The 18085-nt window shown below is 34.9% G+C and overlaps 1 protein-coding gene across 1 annotated transcript; it reads left to right on the forward strand.

Moving 5' to 3' along the window:
- Positions 1-322: 322 nt before the first annotated feature.
- Positions 323-17364, forward strand: LOC149799608 (uncharacterized). Its single transcript, XM_089957100.1, has 4 exons — positions 323-474; positions 9870-9947; positions 12434-12540; positions 16973-17364. Exons 1-4 carry the CDS (start codon positions 405-407, stop codon positions 17228-17230), a joined length of 513 nt encoding a protein of 170 aa, XP_089813226.1. The 5' UTR covers positions 323-404; the 3' UTR covers positions 17231-17364.
- The last annotated feature ends 721 nt before the right edge of the window (positions 17365-18085 follow it).

An 18085-nucleotide genomic window follows, 5' to 3' on the forward strand; every position in this document is an offset into this window, starting at 1 on the left:
AAGTTCTCAAAGGACACACTCATTCTTCCTGTAACGCGTCCCTGTGACGCGCCTCATATTTCCCCATAACGATCCCCCTTTTCATACTTTGCTCAGCCGATAACTAAAGAACAGCTATAGGCTAGACTTAAGTAAAGAGACATGACACAAATGACACTAATGAAAAGTTGATTATTATCTTTGCAATTTCTGGTTAAACGAATTGCCTCCACCCCCACAATGCTATTCATATGTATTTCAAAGAAACCAGTTTCTATTTCTCGTGGAAAGGTGTTATTGTTACTGAAAATTATTGTTTTCTTAAACAGACTATAGATATTCGGATACTTTCTTAGACTCTTACTACATAGAGGCACCTAGCAAACTTCGGCAGTTCCGTATTGTTGCTAAATCCAGTCTCAAAGATGGCAGTGAGTGAAAGAAAAATTTTAGTCGCAGTCGATGGCAGCGAAGAATCTATGCACGCTTTTAACTGTAAGTTTGCTCACTTGTGAATGTTTTGAATTTTAGTCCTTGTCAAATTGTAATAACTGAAAGTTGTTGTGAAGTTGTGGCTAATATTAATATCGCTGTGGGAAAAATGCTACCTTTGTGTCCTTTATTATTAATGAGATTAAGCCTGTCTAGTATCAATGCGAATACGATTCATAGGGTGGGTATTGTGTTATTGCTAGGTACCAAGTTTCGATCATAAGAAGTGGAATTGGCAATGAAATGTGCTACATGCTTTGCTAGACATGCTTAGAATTTATCCCACATTTCATTGTCTCCATAAGGACTAGAAGATTGAGAAATTTAATAGTCCAAAGCTATCTGGTTTCTGCTAATTTGTGAGCTCTGTAATAGACAGAATAGGTAATTAGACGCTGCATTTTACGCTTTATCATCATCGAATTGCTTTAAGGCTGGATAAGATGCAAAAACTATTAAATTTTTGAATACATTTCAATTGTTTCACCTCAGTAATTTCACCAAATTTAGTTCTGTAAATAAATACACTGCTCAACTGTATTTTCCGTTATCATCAGTTGCTCATTCTTAATGCCGTTTTCACCATTATGAAAACTAGGTTAAATGAAAAAAACTTATACGAAGTATTCCTTTATACGTATGACACATATTTATGTTGCGTGCAACTATGAATTTCTTTTTAGTTGAAATATATATTATTGCTAGTGTGGTACAACACACTTACCGCAAGGTAAAAGTCTGGTTTAAGAAAAGAAAATTGTTAATTCTAGGCTTCAGGGACAAATGCGCGTGAAATTCTCAGACGACGCACAAATTTTACCATTGACGTGCTCCCGTGACACGCCTTATTTTCTCCCATGGTGATCCCTCTTTTCAGATTTTCTGCCCCATGACCAATCTACAGAATAGCTAAAGGCTAGACTTATGTAAATAGGTATGACGCAATTGACACTAATGCACAGCTAATTATTATCTTCCCAAATATCTCGTAAAAGGAATTGCCTCCACTCCCGCAAGGCTATTAGACGTAGCTCAAATAAGCCGTTTTCTACTGACTTTGTATATACCTGCAATTTGCTGGCAACTAAACGATGACCTATTTTTCTTGTAATGGTGCTAATATCATGAAAGTAATCAAGCTTTCTCAGAGTCTGAATCAGATAACATTATCAAATCATCAATTTGCCATATTAACAATATGGCTCTAATGATAAGTTAATGTATTAAAATCCATTCCATTAGAACGTTATCTTAAAAATATTTTATTTGAGAACAATATTTGCGTAGTTTGTTTGTGATATTAGTTTCTCAATTACATTGGGTTCTTTGACTACCTAACAATTACAGGGGACATTGTTGTTTCATTTGTTTTTCAAACAAATACATCTTACTAGTTACCATTTAAGATATTGTAACAACACTTCATGTCTGCTGTATTCCTTTCATAGATAGATTTTATAATTAACATTTTAGAGAAAACTTTAAAAGTTATTCTATTGAAATATTACAGAAATACAATTACGTTTTCTCGAGAGTTCTGACATCTTTAAAATGTAAATTATATTCTCCTGCAAAAGAAGGCAAATACCCTGGATATTTGTTTCGAACTATGTAACGATTAAACAACACGACCTAAGGTATAGTTGATAAAGGGAAGTAACTCATGTAAACGTGTTGTGTCGGAACTATACCATGAAACAGACTATATATATTCAGATGGCTTATGTGACTCTCACGACATTCGGTAGAGGCATCTAGCAAACTTTATCAGTTCAGTACAGTTGTTAAAGACATACTTGAAGATATGAGGGAGTGAAAGAAACGTTCTAGTCGCAGTTGATGGCAGTGAAGAGTATGTGTGCGATTTTGCGTTTTAGATCTTGTCACATTGCAACAACTGAAAGTTACTGTGAAGTTATGGCTAGTCTTGATAGTGCTGTGGGGCAAAATGCCATCTTTCTGAACTACAACGTACCATCGACCTTTATTATGAATGAAATGAAGATTGGTTAATGAGAATGCGAGTACGAAAAGGGTTCATAGGGTGGGTCCATGTGTTATAGATAAATATGATGTTTAGAATGTGGAACTGGCAATGGAATATGCAGGTACAACTTATTTTTCGGAAGATGTATTTATAAGACAAGGCAAGAATTTAGCAGATTCACAAATTTACTAGTCGTAATGAAGGTACAAAAAGTATAAAAAATGCTGACTGACGACAACTGATGTTTTTCGTTTTTAAAATATGGACGGGGCTGGAAACAAACGTGAGACTGCGATAATATTATAGCCAAAGGACTATATAAATGATGAACGCTACTCGTCCGACTGGAAATTTACAATGGAAACTAGTTTCTGCTAATTTTGAGCCCTGCTGGAGTTAGAATAGGCAATTAGATGATGTATTTCACGCTTTACGCACACTTGATAAAACCTGAAGGATTATATTTCAATGATTGAGTTGAATTAAGGCTGTATATGATGCAAGAAACATTAAATTTTGAAAACATTTCATTTGCTTCACTCCGTCAATTCACCAAAATTTAATTATGTAAATATTATTATGCAGAACGATATTTTCATGCGTTATCACTAATACCAGTCTAAGCGAAATGAAAACTACGTTACCTTTATATTTCTACGTATATGTGACATTTAGTGGTTTAGCTTGCATCTATAAAAACCAGTTGTAGTATGTCTATCGTCTTGTGTTCCTAGATGACACCTTTTGCAAGGCAAAAAGTCTGGTACAAGAAAAGAAAATTATTTATTCATCGCTCGAGCTTCAAGGTCAAATACGGCGCGTGAAATTTTCAAACGACGGACCTTTTCTTCCTGTAACGCGTCCCTGTAAAGCGCCTCATTTTTCCCTTGGTCGACGCCCCTTTTCATACTTTGCTCTGTCGAGGAGAATAGCTAAAGGATATACTAATTAAAAAGGCATGAGGCAATCTGGACTTATTAACCTTCAATCGTCCCCTCTTCCAAGTTACTCTGACGTACTTCGATACAATATTTTCTATTGTGTTTGTACGTACAGTTTATTGTCAAGTAAACCATGACCTATTTTGTTGTAACGGTGTTTAACTCATAAAAGAACACAAGCCAAAATATAAACTAATATAAACTCATTGATTGGGCATAATGATAATAACTGCTAAGACCATACATAGGCCAAGATTAATTCATGTTTTATTTAGAACCCACGTTAATATCACATCTTTTCTTCATTGTGTCAAGTCGTAGTACATATTTAATACTTTTAACTGATTGACATTTTATTTTGAATTATTTTTAGTTCGCACACATGCTGTCAATCATATTCGCGGACGCTTCTGTTTGTTTGTAATCCCCTAACGATTTGAAAAACCAAACGCATCAAGGATATAACATTGTAAAAACTTAGTTATAACATTCATTAATTTACAATTTGAAACTTGTATGTTGCAAGGGGTTCCAAATACTGCCAACTGGTTGAGTTTTCGAATCAAATGAAAGTTAGTTTAGCAACATGGTCACCATTTTTCATTATCGAGTCTCTGTTTTCAAGCAACATATGTGCTATTGTTCGTTATCTTTAATATTCTCAGTAAATTCTGGACCGATCTGGTGGTCTAGTGGTTAGAACGTCTCGAACCCCGGCCGAGTCATACCAAACACTTATAAAAATGGTACTAACAGCTGCCTCGTTTGGATCTCAGCATTAAGGATTTAATTTTATGACTGGTCGGCCTGGTGTCAGGATAATGTGACTGGATGGGACATCATGTTATATGTCTGTGGCATGATACCCTAGTGTTAGACATCACTATAAACTGCCACACTGCAGAAATTATAGCGATATGACTGAAACATTGTTAAAGCTACGTTAAAAATCCAACATACACACACACACAGAGTACATTATGGATGTTACATATCTTTGAAGACATCGATGCAAGAGATTGTCCTTTTAATTTGTTCAGTTTATCTAGACATTAAAAGTCTACATTGCAAATATTGAACGCAGACGACACAATCCCCCCCCCCCCCCAGTTATTGTTTCAGAAACTAGAAAATGACAGTTTGCAGTCTATAAGCTCGTGTACATCAAGAGCTACCGTTGGTTGAAAACGCCAATACATTTACAGTTAGGGCTCTCTGCCTATAATCAGGTCAGAAATTTTAAGGTGATCAATTTATGTCAGGGGCCACACAGGTGTGAATGTTTTGTTCACAAGCAAACACGACGGAGATTGAGACAGGAACATTTTCAATGTTTTGAACTCATTAACTGCTTAATCAAGGTTCTCAACAGTTCCTGATATCATCTGATTATTGATTCCATTTATAGCATGTACAGTTAAAAAAGGAACTAAAAAAGTTATGCAAATTAGCAAAGCTCAAATTGATTGACAAACATTCAATTTCAGCTAATAATGGAAAACAGCTCAGGTTATGAGGATCTGTATAGGAACTTCATTTGATTGCTTAACTGATCAAACGTCTGGTTATAAGGTTAAAAATCAGCATCATCTTTAATTGATCTTTTTTCATATTATCTGTTCCGGTAAACAGCCCATTTGTTATACATGTACACTTAGTGTGAAATATAGAAACATAATGGCGAAACATTGTTTTATATGTTTTATTTTTAATTCTTAAATTTTCACTAAACAAAAATATATTCTTTAATATAAGATTTCTCATTACGCCACCCGACGCTTGATTATGTGCAGTTACAAAAATTATATCTACAGCAACAATATTGAGCACGTTATGAGCTGGAGCAAAAAAATCGAATTTGTATTATATTTAAGGCACGGAAATTAAGTTTTGCTGAAGAAATCTGACCCTGTGCCGTTCGCATCTAACTGAAGTTATTTTTTCTTATATCCCGAAGACAACGATAAACCCGCTGTGATGCATCGCTGAATTATGCTTCCATTGATTTGAGATAGGGTCGATATTTGACCAAAAACATTTAATTCCCTTTAACAGATTACGTAAACCGAAATCCAATCACTATCTGAAGCCATTGTTATTTTTATCATTGGTTTGTGAAAGACGAATTTATAAAAATATGGGCGCGGTGTTGTGCTGTAGAGCAACGTTTTCTAATCTTCGATTCTGAAGCCTATCATGTATGTAATTGAAACCAAAGTATTTTGTCCTATATAAATACTGGAAATATATCATCGTGTGGTGCCAATAATGTCATAGTTTAACTGGCAGCTTCACCACTCATAATAATATGTTGTTTGTACCACAAGGTACAATATGTCCAGTATTGACGTAGGAAAAGAAAATATCCTGTATTTGCATTAAACAATATAAGTTCATGAAGCAATTCCAGAATAATCTATACAGGTTAGAACCCTGATTAATTAGCACTCACTGATAAAGGGACTGTGACAAATTGCAGCTACAGAACAGGTAATTTCTTTAGAGACTGTACCTCAAATTAAATATGAATATCTTCATTTTCTGATACATCAAATCATCAAATTGAAAGCAGTCCATACTAATTAAAATCAGAAATGATTATGCAGCTATCTGTTCCATGCAGAAGCCTGTGCGGACCTTCGGAATGTTGAACAACGTTATAGATGGGTAGTGCTGTAGTGAGAAGTTTGTTTTCATAGGATGTGAATGAAGGGTGGGATCTTCTAACGCGTCATTTTTCAAAAGAAGTAACATATATTGCCACATATCTTGATTGTGGAACTAAGAACAAATTATAGGTTTGAATAGTTTGATGTTAAACATTGTATCCCATTATTATTCTGTCATAAGTAGAATACAAATGAAAATTACTATATAGTCTAATCTGTCACTTGTATGCAGCAATCACTTCAGGGGTTCTCTTTGTTCCCTTTGTCCTGAAAACTGTGCAGATAATAGCTGTATACACACGGCATTATAATCCTTTAGGACTACTTGGATCCAGATTAGTTTCAGTGGGACTTAACAGATTCCACTGTTCATTGTAGTTACAGTAATTTGGACATTCAGGTGTGTCTGTACATGACAAAATAACGCCAATTTGTCCTCCTTCCGCTATCAATGCCGGTTCCGCCTTGAGTAAGTTTTCGACAGTTTTCATTCTGAGGTCTTGAGTTGTCACCCACCTAAGGTGATCATACATTGCAAATGAAATTACAGCTGTTTAAAACATACAAGATATAATAAAGGTATTCTGTCCCAGGGTGTTATCTGGTATGTACTTGATTAGTTTGGTAGCTAAGCCTGACCTCTTGCTATTAGTGGGAAACATGGATGGGAAATCGTGTCATTAATTATTTGTATTGCTATATAAATGTTTTTTTGTTTTTTTTTTAAATGAAGGATCACAATGGAATGTCTTTAATTTGTTTTGTTTCAGATCAACAGAGCATCGTAATCTTTTCTCCTTATAGTATACTCTACTGATTATAATTATGTAAAACAATGATATTATATGAGAAAAAGTCAAGATGCAAGGTATCCGAGACATATAGTACACGTGTTTTATGTCCATAATATGTCACCGACCCAGTTTCGTCCAATAGACAACAGGGACGAAACGATACACATGTGCCACGTATCGATACAAAGCTTACGATACAAAACATCGATACACCTAACAAATAGAAGGTGTTTTCGTCTGTTATTGGTAGGTTCGTACCGTTTTACGGGTGTTGGCATCTTGATTGCATTTTCACATTAAATTACATACAGACATAGATGTATGGTCTGTTCGTATGCCACTCTTATCTTTGACAAGATAAAACAAATACTTCAAAAGAGACAACCTGCTAGTTGTCAGTGGTTCTAATTAAACCTTTCAGGCCAATCCAAGGATGCCACATTTGATCAGATGGATTTTTATCTAATTCATTATGCCATTATTTGTACTGCACCAATGTCATGTCTTCTTTTATATTGGGAAGGCATTAGGCTCATATCTTCAAAATAAATGATAGTTTTCCAATTTCTTCCTGTAGGTGACTTCTCAACTGAAAACATAAAAAGACAAACTAACAAGTATTCATTACTGAAGTAACTTGCATAGCATAACTACTGTTTTCAATCGACTCTTCACCTCTTGTATTGATATGGAAAACATATCGATGCATCGATATATCGATTAATCATTACACTCCTAATAGACAATAACACATCAAGATTATGTGACATGCGCTGTCTTGCCTCTATACCATCTTGTACGTACACATAAATGTCATATACACTTCTTTGTTTTCATTGAGATTTATATTTTTCGATTTATTTTTTGCACTAACATCACGGAACATAACTGAGGACGTTATGCCCCTCCGTCTCCCCCCCTCTCTCTCACACACACACGCACACACACACACACACTTAGACTATGATATATTTTATTATGCCACCTTATAGATTTACATAGGGAGCGGTTTACAAATTGTCACACACATTGAATAAGCGTGATGTATTATGCTGTTTAAATGTATTCAATTCTATAGGTTCATATCGAAAAATTAACTCTATTTTACTTGAAGGAAAATTGTAATTTCTATAAGAGACATTGGTTCCTTAATTTGATTGGGATATTGCATGTTTCACATGTGGATTCTGCTTTCCAACTTGTGTTTCCCCAGACTCTTTCTTGATTTTGAAAGTCCAGGAAAATTCAGGAAACCCCGTCTATAATAGCCAGTTCTTCACGGTCCAGTGGACTAATTGAATCTACAATTGAACCCCTAGTCAGTAACCAAATATTTTCAGAGGCCATTGTTTTAATTTCCCAAAGGTAGCTGCTGAAGACAGGTTTGATTATGCTATGTGAACTGTACGATAAAAGAACAACACGGCTTACAAATATTTGATTATGCTGTGTGAATTGCATGATAAAAGAACAACACAGCTTACAGATATTTGATTATGCTGTGTGAATTATACAATATTATTATTTTTTGAAGAACAACACGAATTACAGATGTTCAATTATGCTGTGTGAATTGTATGATAAGAGAACAACACCGTTTACAAATATGTCAGCTTCGTTTGTATGCTTCAGAAATAGGTTAACTTTGTGAAGTATTGTCAGAGATGATTCAGTTGTAGAAGTCGGGCTGCCTGTTGGCCCCAATTTATCGATGTGGCCACATAATTTTATCTTGAAATATCAAAGTCACAGGTTAGTCAATATTACTTTCCAGTACAGTTCCCTCATTCAATACTAATCTTTAAATTGTTATTAGATCAGAGGTATACTTTTACCTTTTGCACAATCTGATTAAACCTAGATCTCCACTGTCCCAAATCTTCACGGATGACAGATTTTAATCAGATTGCGATTTCCGTACTTGTATTGGCGTTGGTTTTTAAGTGCATTTAAGTATAACAATTATGCAGGTTCTCCAACATCTTTACAGTGGTAAGACAAAAAGAGTTGTCAAGCGGGCAGAAAGCTCCTACATGTTCATAGAATGGGATATGTATTTCGTCGCAATTTATATGGCTGTGTTAGATTTACTGTTGAGATCGTTAAGAATATATGGTGGACATTATTAATGGATTCCTTAGTGTTATGCTTTGAGCTGAACACATTGCATGCATGATCAACAAATAATTTTTAGGATATGCTTGGATTATTGTGGTCTACATGTAGCTTAAAGTGCTAAATTGCTTTTTTGGTGTGAAAACTCTGTCATTTAAACAAAAATACGTTCTTTTATGACTTTCTATTTCATGCTTTCCTAATGCAAAGGTAATCTATGTTTTAATATTGTCCAATATTCCAGATTTTATTTATTTATTTTTTCTGCCTGGCAAATATGCTGCAGAAGATTCCAGTATTTTAGAACAGATCTTAAATTTGATTTGAAACTTACAATGTCCTAGAGTCCTAGAGCACATTTGTTTAAATCACACCTGAAAGAAAATCATTAAAATACAACCTATATTTATATTATGTTAGATGCATAAACAAATTAATTGTTGGCTGCAGACACTCAATCTCACATTAAAGACTTGTTATGGGAAGCTAGGTCTGTTTTATATGAAAGAAAACAGAAACTACTGATACTATATTTGTTGCCAAAAAAGGACACAATTCATAACTTGTTTTTGTTTTACACTATACACAAACCCTTGTAATATTAGGATTTTAATAGGGTATGAAATACAATCTGGTAGTAAATTGCAACACAACTTCAATGCAAGTGATGAAACATAAGAGGCTAGAAACTATGAGTCATCTGTTAAAAATGACTCCAAATACTCGTTTTGCGATAGAAATTCACAATTCCAAAAATGGTTGTCACCAATGTTACTGTTTGAATGCTCCCTGATATGAAATTATATGTGACCACCGAGCTACAAAATCTACAGACTATTTGGTATAAAAGCTGTCATGCAAGACTTTACCTTGCTTTTCCATTTCATTACAGGGTATTGTGAAAATATCTACAAATCCGAGGACGACTGTCTTGTTCTGAATGTAACAGAATTAAGACCGCAAGGACATCGTAAGTAATTAACATGCTCCATTATTTATTCAAACATTTTCTGAAGAAAAGGTGAAGATTATGTGGTCCTGACATCCCACATGTATATAAGAGGATGATGCCATGTAATTCCAGCCATATTGTTTCAGGTGTACTGTGAATGACAAATCTTGAAATGTTTGGTTTGGTTTGGTCCTTTAAAGCACATCAATGCAATCAGGTTATTTAGTGATGAAACAGTTGCAGTAAAGTGATTTGCTCAAGGACACGCGATAATAGCTGACAGAGGCCATTACGATCACAGAATTTAAACCGGCACCCTTTCAGTCGTGAAGACAGCGTGCTAACTACCAATTCACCTCGGTTGCCAGAAATAGTTAGAATTGGCCTATCGACATGCAGCATGGTTTCAGGAAACACGGTACTATTTATACGGAAGAACTGTGAACCAGTCTAAAAATGGGTGAAGAAATAATAGAATATCTACGGGTTTGGTGGTTCATAATTGGTTAATAATGAAAATTAAAATTTTAGTAAAACTATCTTTTGATAGCTTATCCTATATGTAATTTAAAAAAAATATTGACAAATTTCTACTGATGCAATTTTAGAATTCTTACAGGCTTGACTCAGAATTACTCAATAATGAAAGTAGCACATGATTCATTTGGTGCAGAGTCAATAACATGTGTTTCATGCACATGTATGTAAAGAAAATGACGCGGCTCATATGGTGTTCTCCACACATAAGCTTGCACCAAGGTTAGATGTACATGGAGAATTATAGGTCTCATCATCAGCACCCAGAAATTTTAAATTATTGAATTTTGAATATGATGGTGTTTCCATATGTTTACTATTGGAGTTGAATTAGTACAGTGTGTCCTTCAGAGGTGTTGACAATTTGAGCCGCGATAGTGGCAAAGTGCTCAAAAAAATTGTTCTGACTCAAATTTCAGATACCCTAAAGGGCCATATTTGTACTACTATTTTGACAAACGATTGAAATTGCTGAATATTAATTGGAAATAGTTAAGACATTTATAACAATTCATTAGAGGGATTCTTTTCTGTGTAGTTGCTTCTCTAAACAGTGCATTTAGAAGTAAAGAAATTGTGTGTGAGCTTGTGTTGTACAAGGTTGTGTTGATTTCAGTAGAAGCAATGTTTTCGCCGGGTTCTTCACAATCAAACTTTTAAAAAATTCTTCACTATATAATTATAATATTGTTAATGAGAACGAATCCCAGTTTCGGGTATAAATAGTTTAGTAGCATAAATGCTGTTGATGAGTGTCATGTCATAAAATAGTTTCTTGATGGTAAAAGAATTGTTATAAATAGATACTTTTCGATAAATCATATTGAAGAGTGAAAGGTTACCAAAATCGGAAGCACCAACAAATCAGGACCAAAATATGACGCATGTTCTTAATATTTGAAAGATAATTTTAAACCTGTTTCGATGTCTTATAGCTTGTCATATCTTCTTTGAATGATTCTCTGTTACATTTTACAAATATCTGACAACTACATTAATATTTGTGGAAAATTTGCAGCAAGAGTTATTACAATTTGTCGACTTCTGATAAACGCACACACAGACCCCCACGTATATATATATATATATATATATATATATATATATATATATATATATATATATATCGCACTCAGCGATCCATATTCACTATCACATATCATTAAGTATGAAAGATATGAAATTATTATTGTCACACGAGAAAATAGACGATTTCTCTTTATGTTTGTCATGAAATGTTGAGAATACTCGTCTACCTAAGTTAAAATTACAGTATAAAAAAATAATTGCTTTTTAGTGAGATCAAGAAATGAAAATGACAATGCCTTTTGTGTATGGAAATTATGTTGTTTCAATGATAATAGTGTTGTCACTGTTCACCTCTGCACGAAGTCTCGTCCCATGTACTTCCTTGTTAACAACGCCAAAAAAGTCATATGTACGATCCTACCCTATCAACAATATTAAGATACCCATGTACAGTACGTCGTTGCCAATAAAGTTAAAATCTCAGTGCTTTGCACAGCTTGATCAGATATGTATATTATTTGACAGAAAATTGTAAAATACTTTACAAAAATTTCAAAAAGTATGTTATTGATCATATTAGGGATATGCAAACTGACTATTTTCTTAAATAGCTAATATTTTTATGTTTGCGATCGGTATATAAATACAATTCAATGAATGAAGTGAGGGTCACTATAGATTACATTTGTTTATCAAAGATTTGATTAAAGAACAAAACTGGTAGTAAAGAGAAACTTTTCTTCTCCTACGCAAATGTTGGGTAGATTTCATTTCGTGGTACAAAAAGTAACCTATGTTTGCTTGTGACTTTGATGTTAGTTAAAAATACACATTTTTATAATTCACGATGATAAATATAAAGTAGTAGCAGAAAAAGGGATTATTCCCTTTAGATTAAATATTATTATTATTATTATTATTATTATTATTATCTTCAGCCGAAGTTCTACCAAATGCAGAGGCACTTTTGGAGCAGTTTAAACAAGCCAAACAAGCAGCGGCTCCGATGATATCCGGTTTTGCCGATGAGCTGAGGCAGAGAGGGGTAATTACTGTGAATGTCCTTTATTTTCAGTAGGACAATGTGTATGATATATTAAATGAGAGATCTTCATTGCTAATACATTTGCAGATTTAGGAAGATAGGAACACCGCCCAAAAGTAGCAATTTCGACCTTCAGTCTGAAATCGGGATGCAAGAGGCCGCACAATTTTGGAGGCAGCTTCACAAAACGAATATAAAACAAGGTGTCTTATGCCCTAAGCATACTGAGCATTGTTGGTGAATTGCCACCCCAGATACCCTTGACCAACATGACTATCGGTGCCCGTCTCGTGCATTTTAGTTGCCTTTGTTGACCTTTTAATGCAACGAATGGGATGGGTTTGGGTGTACAAGTGGTATTGAAATGGCTAGGGGTTTCATTTATCCAGTTCCATCCACTTTCATCTTACCCATCCAGGTTCCATTCATTCCAGAAAAAGCAGAAATTTAACAGAAGATCTGCTCTCTACTCAACAAATAGGCAGTAAGGAGGGTATTAGTCCTGGCATTTTCCAGTGCCCGTAGCGAAGAGAAAGCTCAGACTGGTAAATAATTTAACAAGGACAGTACAGAATTTATATTTTAACAATCTCAACCTCATTATCATTCCTCTCACGCATGTGGTGTTGATTGTTAAGCTTGTAATGAATTTTCGTCAGAGGTTCTGCAATTCTCGGCTTTTACAAATCAGGTATAGATTTATTTCTTCTTTGTTCCTTTTTCTTGCATTCTTTATGCCAACTGGTACCTCCTTCCATCATGGATATCATTGGGTTATGATACTGACCGAAAAAAGATTTTTTTGTGTCAGTGGGAAGACATTTCATGGTTCATGGTAGGAATGTTTCCAGTGAGGTCACAGCTGGAGATTACCATTTATATGGTTTGTATGGATGCCAGTTCGAACAGGAGTGGTGAGTGCAGGTATGGTTCACCTCTGTCTCGTATTCACTGTGACGAGCGGCAACTGGAATTTATAATAAACATTACTCAATGTCAACGTTTGGAAATGAACGCCATAGTGAACATATAATGTCTGGAAAGACCATCTTTCCTGATAGTAATTCTCGCTTAGTGTTGGCGTCCTGCCTTCTCGTACAGGATTGGCAGGGATCGTAGTGTAGGTACGAAAACACCAAAACTATTGTTCTGTTCTGTTCTGTTCTATGACATCTTTTGATGTTGTTTTTAACTACATTTCTCGCTCAAAATCTTACACATCCCTGTCGGCCTTAATATAACAGTCAACCTATTGATGAGTAGGGTCAATGCTTTTGACTCAGAGTGGTTCTTTTCACCATTGATTTGCACACTTTGGGGACATCAAATAAAATATACTATTTCAATCAGGCGGAACAGCAGGCTTCCCACCTTTGCCTTTGTAGTCCTTGATCCAAGACTATGGACAATGGACACACCTTCAGCCATTTTGTGGCTGGCTTTGTGACTACGCTTTGTTAGGAGAATCTTCCATTTAAACCTTCAGTCATGGATAGAATCTGACATTAGCTGGCTAAGTGTTTTCTTGGTGTTTTAGGAGATTAAGTTTATATTCCAATCAGAGGCTCTTGCTCCACGATAATCGACACATGCAGGTATCATGGCAGAGGGAATATAGGCTACAATAAGGACCTATACTATTGGCTAGTATAGGCAAGAAGAGGCGCCAATCACTCAAATTGTTTCCACAGCAGAATCGTTTGTGAGGTTTGACTTGGCTGAACGCAGAGAAGTTTGTGCCTTTCGCCGGAACCATGCTGAAGTTATTATCGTATAAAACATGCTTTTTAATAGCCAATGTTTTGGTATGTTTGGTGAGTGAGTTGCAAGCTTTTTTGTTGGAGATGAACTATCGCAAATTTGACGAAGCTAGTTACATGTCCTTATGATGCTACTCGGCGTTTCAGTGAATAATTGGTTCGCGTCATTTGGCAACCATAAATTGGTATTTTAGCCCCAGAATACATCAAGATTATGTAGATTAAACTTAATAATTGAACAACAACATACTCTGTCACCATATTATTATTTGTCTTTCAAATTATGGTAAAATCTTATTTAATTGGCCTGATAAAGTTATGGTATAATCTTTTGGTTCTGAGTCCCAGTTATTAAGCAAATTATAGAATTGTGTATTAAACATGTTCACAACAGGCAAGGGTGCAAATTGAATCACGTGTATCCACGTGTAAATAAGCACATACATATTTCATAAAAAAATTAAAAAGTTGTAATTCATTGTGGACAGGTAGACTATTTTATATCGTTGCATTTAACATTCTTTAGTAGTCGCAAGGTTTTGGCCTAAAATTACTGATATGCACAGTTACCTACTGTGAATAAAACGTCTTATGGAAAGGGTTGATGTCTTGATAAATTGTACATTTATATTTCCTTGTAGAGAAATGTAATTTGTTACATAATATACAACTTCCAAAGTATGTAACTAGCAGATTGTTGTGACATAAAGTTTAAAAGTTGCAAACAATGACACAAGCACCATAATTTTCATTCATGAAGTACATTTTGTCTAATTGGACTAAAACAATATCTAAGCATTGTGATCTTAAATTGCCATCTGGCAATTGTTAGTACCGACATATATAAAAGTTTCAGCCATTATTCTACCATTCACACCTAATTGTTTTTTTGATGTTGTAGGAAACTTAAAAACCTTTCAACGGGCAGGTTCATGCTCTAAAGTCAAAGAGTGCTGAGATTTAGGATAAATTATATTAAAAAACAAAGTCATGCCGAGCAATGAGTTTATCCCATACCGTTCAATAAATACATGAGATGGGTCGTCTTGGCATATCCAGGGATCATGCTACGGGTCAGGTGCAAATGTTGACAATGACCATAAAGATTCTCTACAGTATGCCAAGAGAGTACAGTTGACGTTAGAGTGTTACATAATAGCAGCTACCTTCCATTTTCCGAAAAGAATCCTTTGATATTCTGCTGTAATAATAGCGAATTCTGGTTTTGTTTTTGGTCTTGCTTGCAAAAACTGGTCAGACTAGGAAAGCAATTTTACAGATTCAAAGAACCAGTTGAGTTTGATGATGAGCAGCACCCATGCGTATGAATGAGCTGATCTTGCATCTGATTAGCTGAGCATGTGAACACCCTTATAGGTTATATTTCTCATTAGATTTTGATCCAGTTTGGTATGGTAGCTTATATTGTCGAATTCTAAAAAGAGCTTAGTTATGAGTGAGAAATATACATAGTTATGATGTGATATTTCATCTGGTTGTCTGAGGTTGTAAAAAGTCACGAATCTAAATATCTGATCAGATTTAGAGTGTAAGCTTGAATCATTGAGATTTAATATAAGTTTGATCTTAATAATACAAGCTTAATATAAGAAGGTGTTGCTCACAATCTAGGGAGCGTTTTATTGTAGGCAACACTTTCTTATATTATTGAGATGATACTTAATCAAATCGGCCGTACTTCATATCAGATCATCATCGGATCTGGCCTATATCAGGATGGATTCATTTATGTGCGAGACTCATTGTGCTATTAATGTGATGCTGCATCTGATTGGCAGAACTTGTGAAAATTCTGGAGACCGTATTTCTTATCAGATTTTGATTGACCTGGCATGTATCATGAACATGGGGATTGAGGTATTTCAGATTGAGTGGATGGAGCTTACTTCGGGTCACAATTCCACTTAACGAATGAACCATCTTCTTTCTTGTGTGATGCTCCCGATGATTTGCCAATAGTGACCGAAAGTGCGGATCCCCATTTGGGAAGGAGCAGAGAGAGTAACTATCCTTATAAATCAAAGTAAGGGTATTTATTTCATGGGTTGACTTTGAACACTTTTCTTGGTTTAGTTCGAGATATCTGTGCCTTAATGCACCCAATTTGAAATGTATATTGAGGTGTATGCTAGAGCTCATTACCTATTGAAAAGTTGGAATTTTCCACCACCACACAGTGGAGGCATAGGATAACCACTTACTAGCGGAAGCAGAAAACTTCAACGACCATAGGTCTACCTGTATGACATTGGTTGGATGCCAATAATCTTCTCAGACACTACAATTATGATACTAGTCGTATCATTAATTTGTTGAAAGATTAATAATATTTGACCTATCTCTCATAATTTGTGTTGCTTGTAACACGAGCACCCAAATCACGTGACCTATATGTTCAAGACGTCAGTGCCGCTCCAATCCTGTGCCAAAAATCTGAAAATATTAAATGATAGTTAAATAATGTGATGAAAGTATCTTTACAATGGAAAGGTATCAACAAACAGTTTTGGAGATTTATGTTCTAAGGTTATTTCTAAGAAACAAATACAGCACTAATAAGCTAAATGAGAAATAACCATGCATAGCAAGTTTTCGGGTTTTATTCTTTGATTTTCAAATTAGTTTTATCCTTTGATTTTCAAATATTTTAGATCAAAGGAAAGGCTTCTGTTGTGCCAGGTTGTTGCAGATCACCTGCAGAAGTAATACTAAAAATAGCGGAAAGCAAGAAAGTGAACATTATTGTCATAGGAACTCAAGGTTTGGGCAAAACAGGCACATCAGACTTTGGAAGCGTTTGTGCATTTGTTCTCCGATATGCAAAATGTGCAGTCATCATAACCAGGCCTGAGCAAAAGGTGACCAATCAAGATTTAGAGCTGTATGAAGAAAGTGTTGAATCGCGATGAAGTGACCAGTCTTTTCATCTTGGACATCGAACAGAAAAACAGAAGAAAAATATCAGAATTTATGATGTTTTCAGAATGAATTGGAAATGCACATACTATGTATTATTTATCTTATTAAGAAAGTTCCAAGCCTACATTTGTTTTGCTTTTCCTTTTTCTAGTAAACGTTAAAAAATATTTTAAATTTGATCTTCTTGTTACAGTTTCTCATCACTGCTAGTTTCTAATGCTTCGTGCAGGTTCTGTAATTCTTCGAATTAAGGTTTTTCATTTTAGCTAATCTGATCATAAGGCCATGTTAACTTATAACATGGTCCTTAGTCCATCGGGTGACGTTCTTTGTGCATTGTCCACATTTGGTATTTACATTTTTTTCAAACCTCACTTGCTCAATTTGCACATTATACAGGACTTCAGATCTGTTTAGTGGATGTTGACCCATCATCTAGTATGGCACTGTTACTAAAAGTAGTCAAAACTCTAACCATTTCCTTTGAACAACCTTTGCAACAGAATATGATTAAATTTAACAGAAAAGAATACGTAATGAAGGTCTTTCACATTTACTCACTCGATGCCTATATGCGATCAAATATGACCACTGTTATCGAAAATTGAAAATCTTTTAAATTACATTGTCTAATAAAAAATCTGCTCAAGGTAATTTTACCAAATTTAAAAGGTATTATGCTAGCAGTAAGTCCTTTCGAAATAGTGCAAATGATATCCATCCAACATCACATAAGGTATGCAAATTGATTTTCTATTCGGTTGATCGTACGACACTCAATGTTATAGATGAATCGACCTTTCCAATTTGAGAAGAATGATATACCCACTATTATCATAGCAGCT

This window comes from Sinohyriopsis cumingii, chromosome 5, assembly GCF_028554795.1.
Source record: "Sinohyriopsis cumingii isolate HCF-2022 chromosome 5, ASM2855479v2, whole genome shotgun sequence".
NCBI lineage: Eukaryota > Metazoa > Mollusca > Bivalvia > Unionida > Unionidae > Sinohyriopsis > Sinohyriopsis cumingii.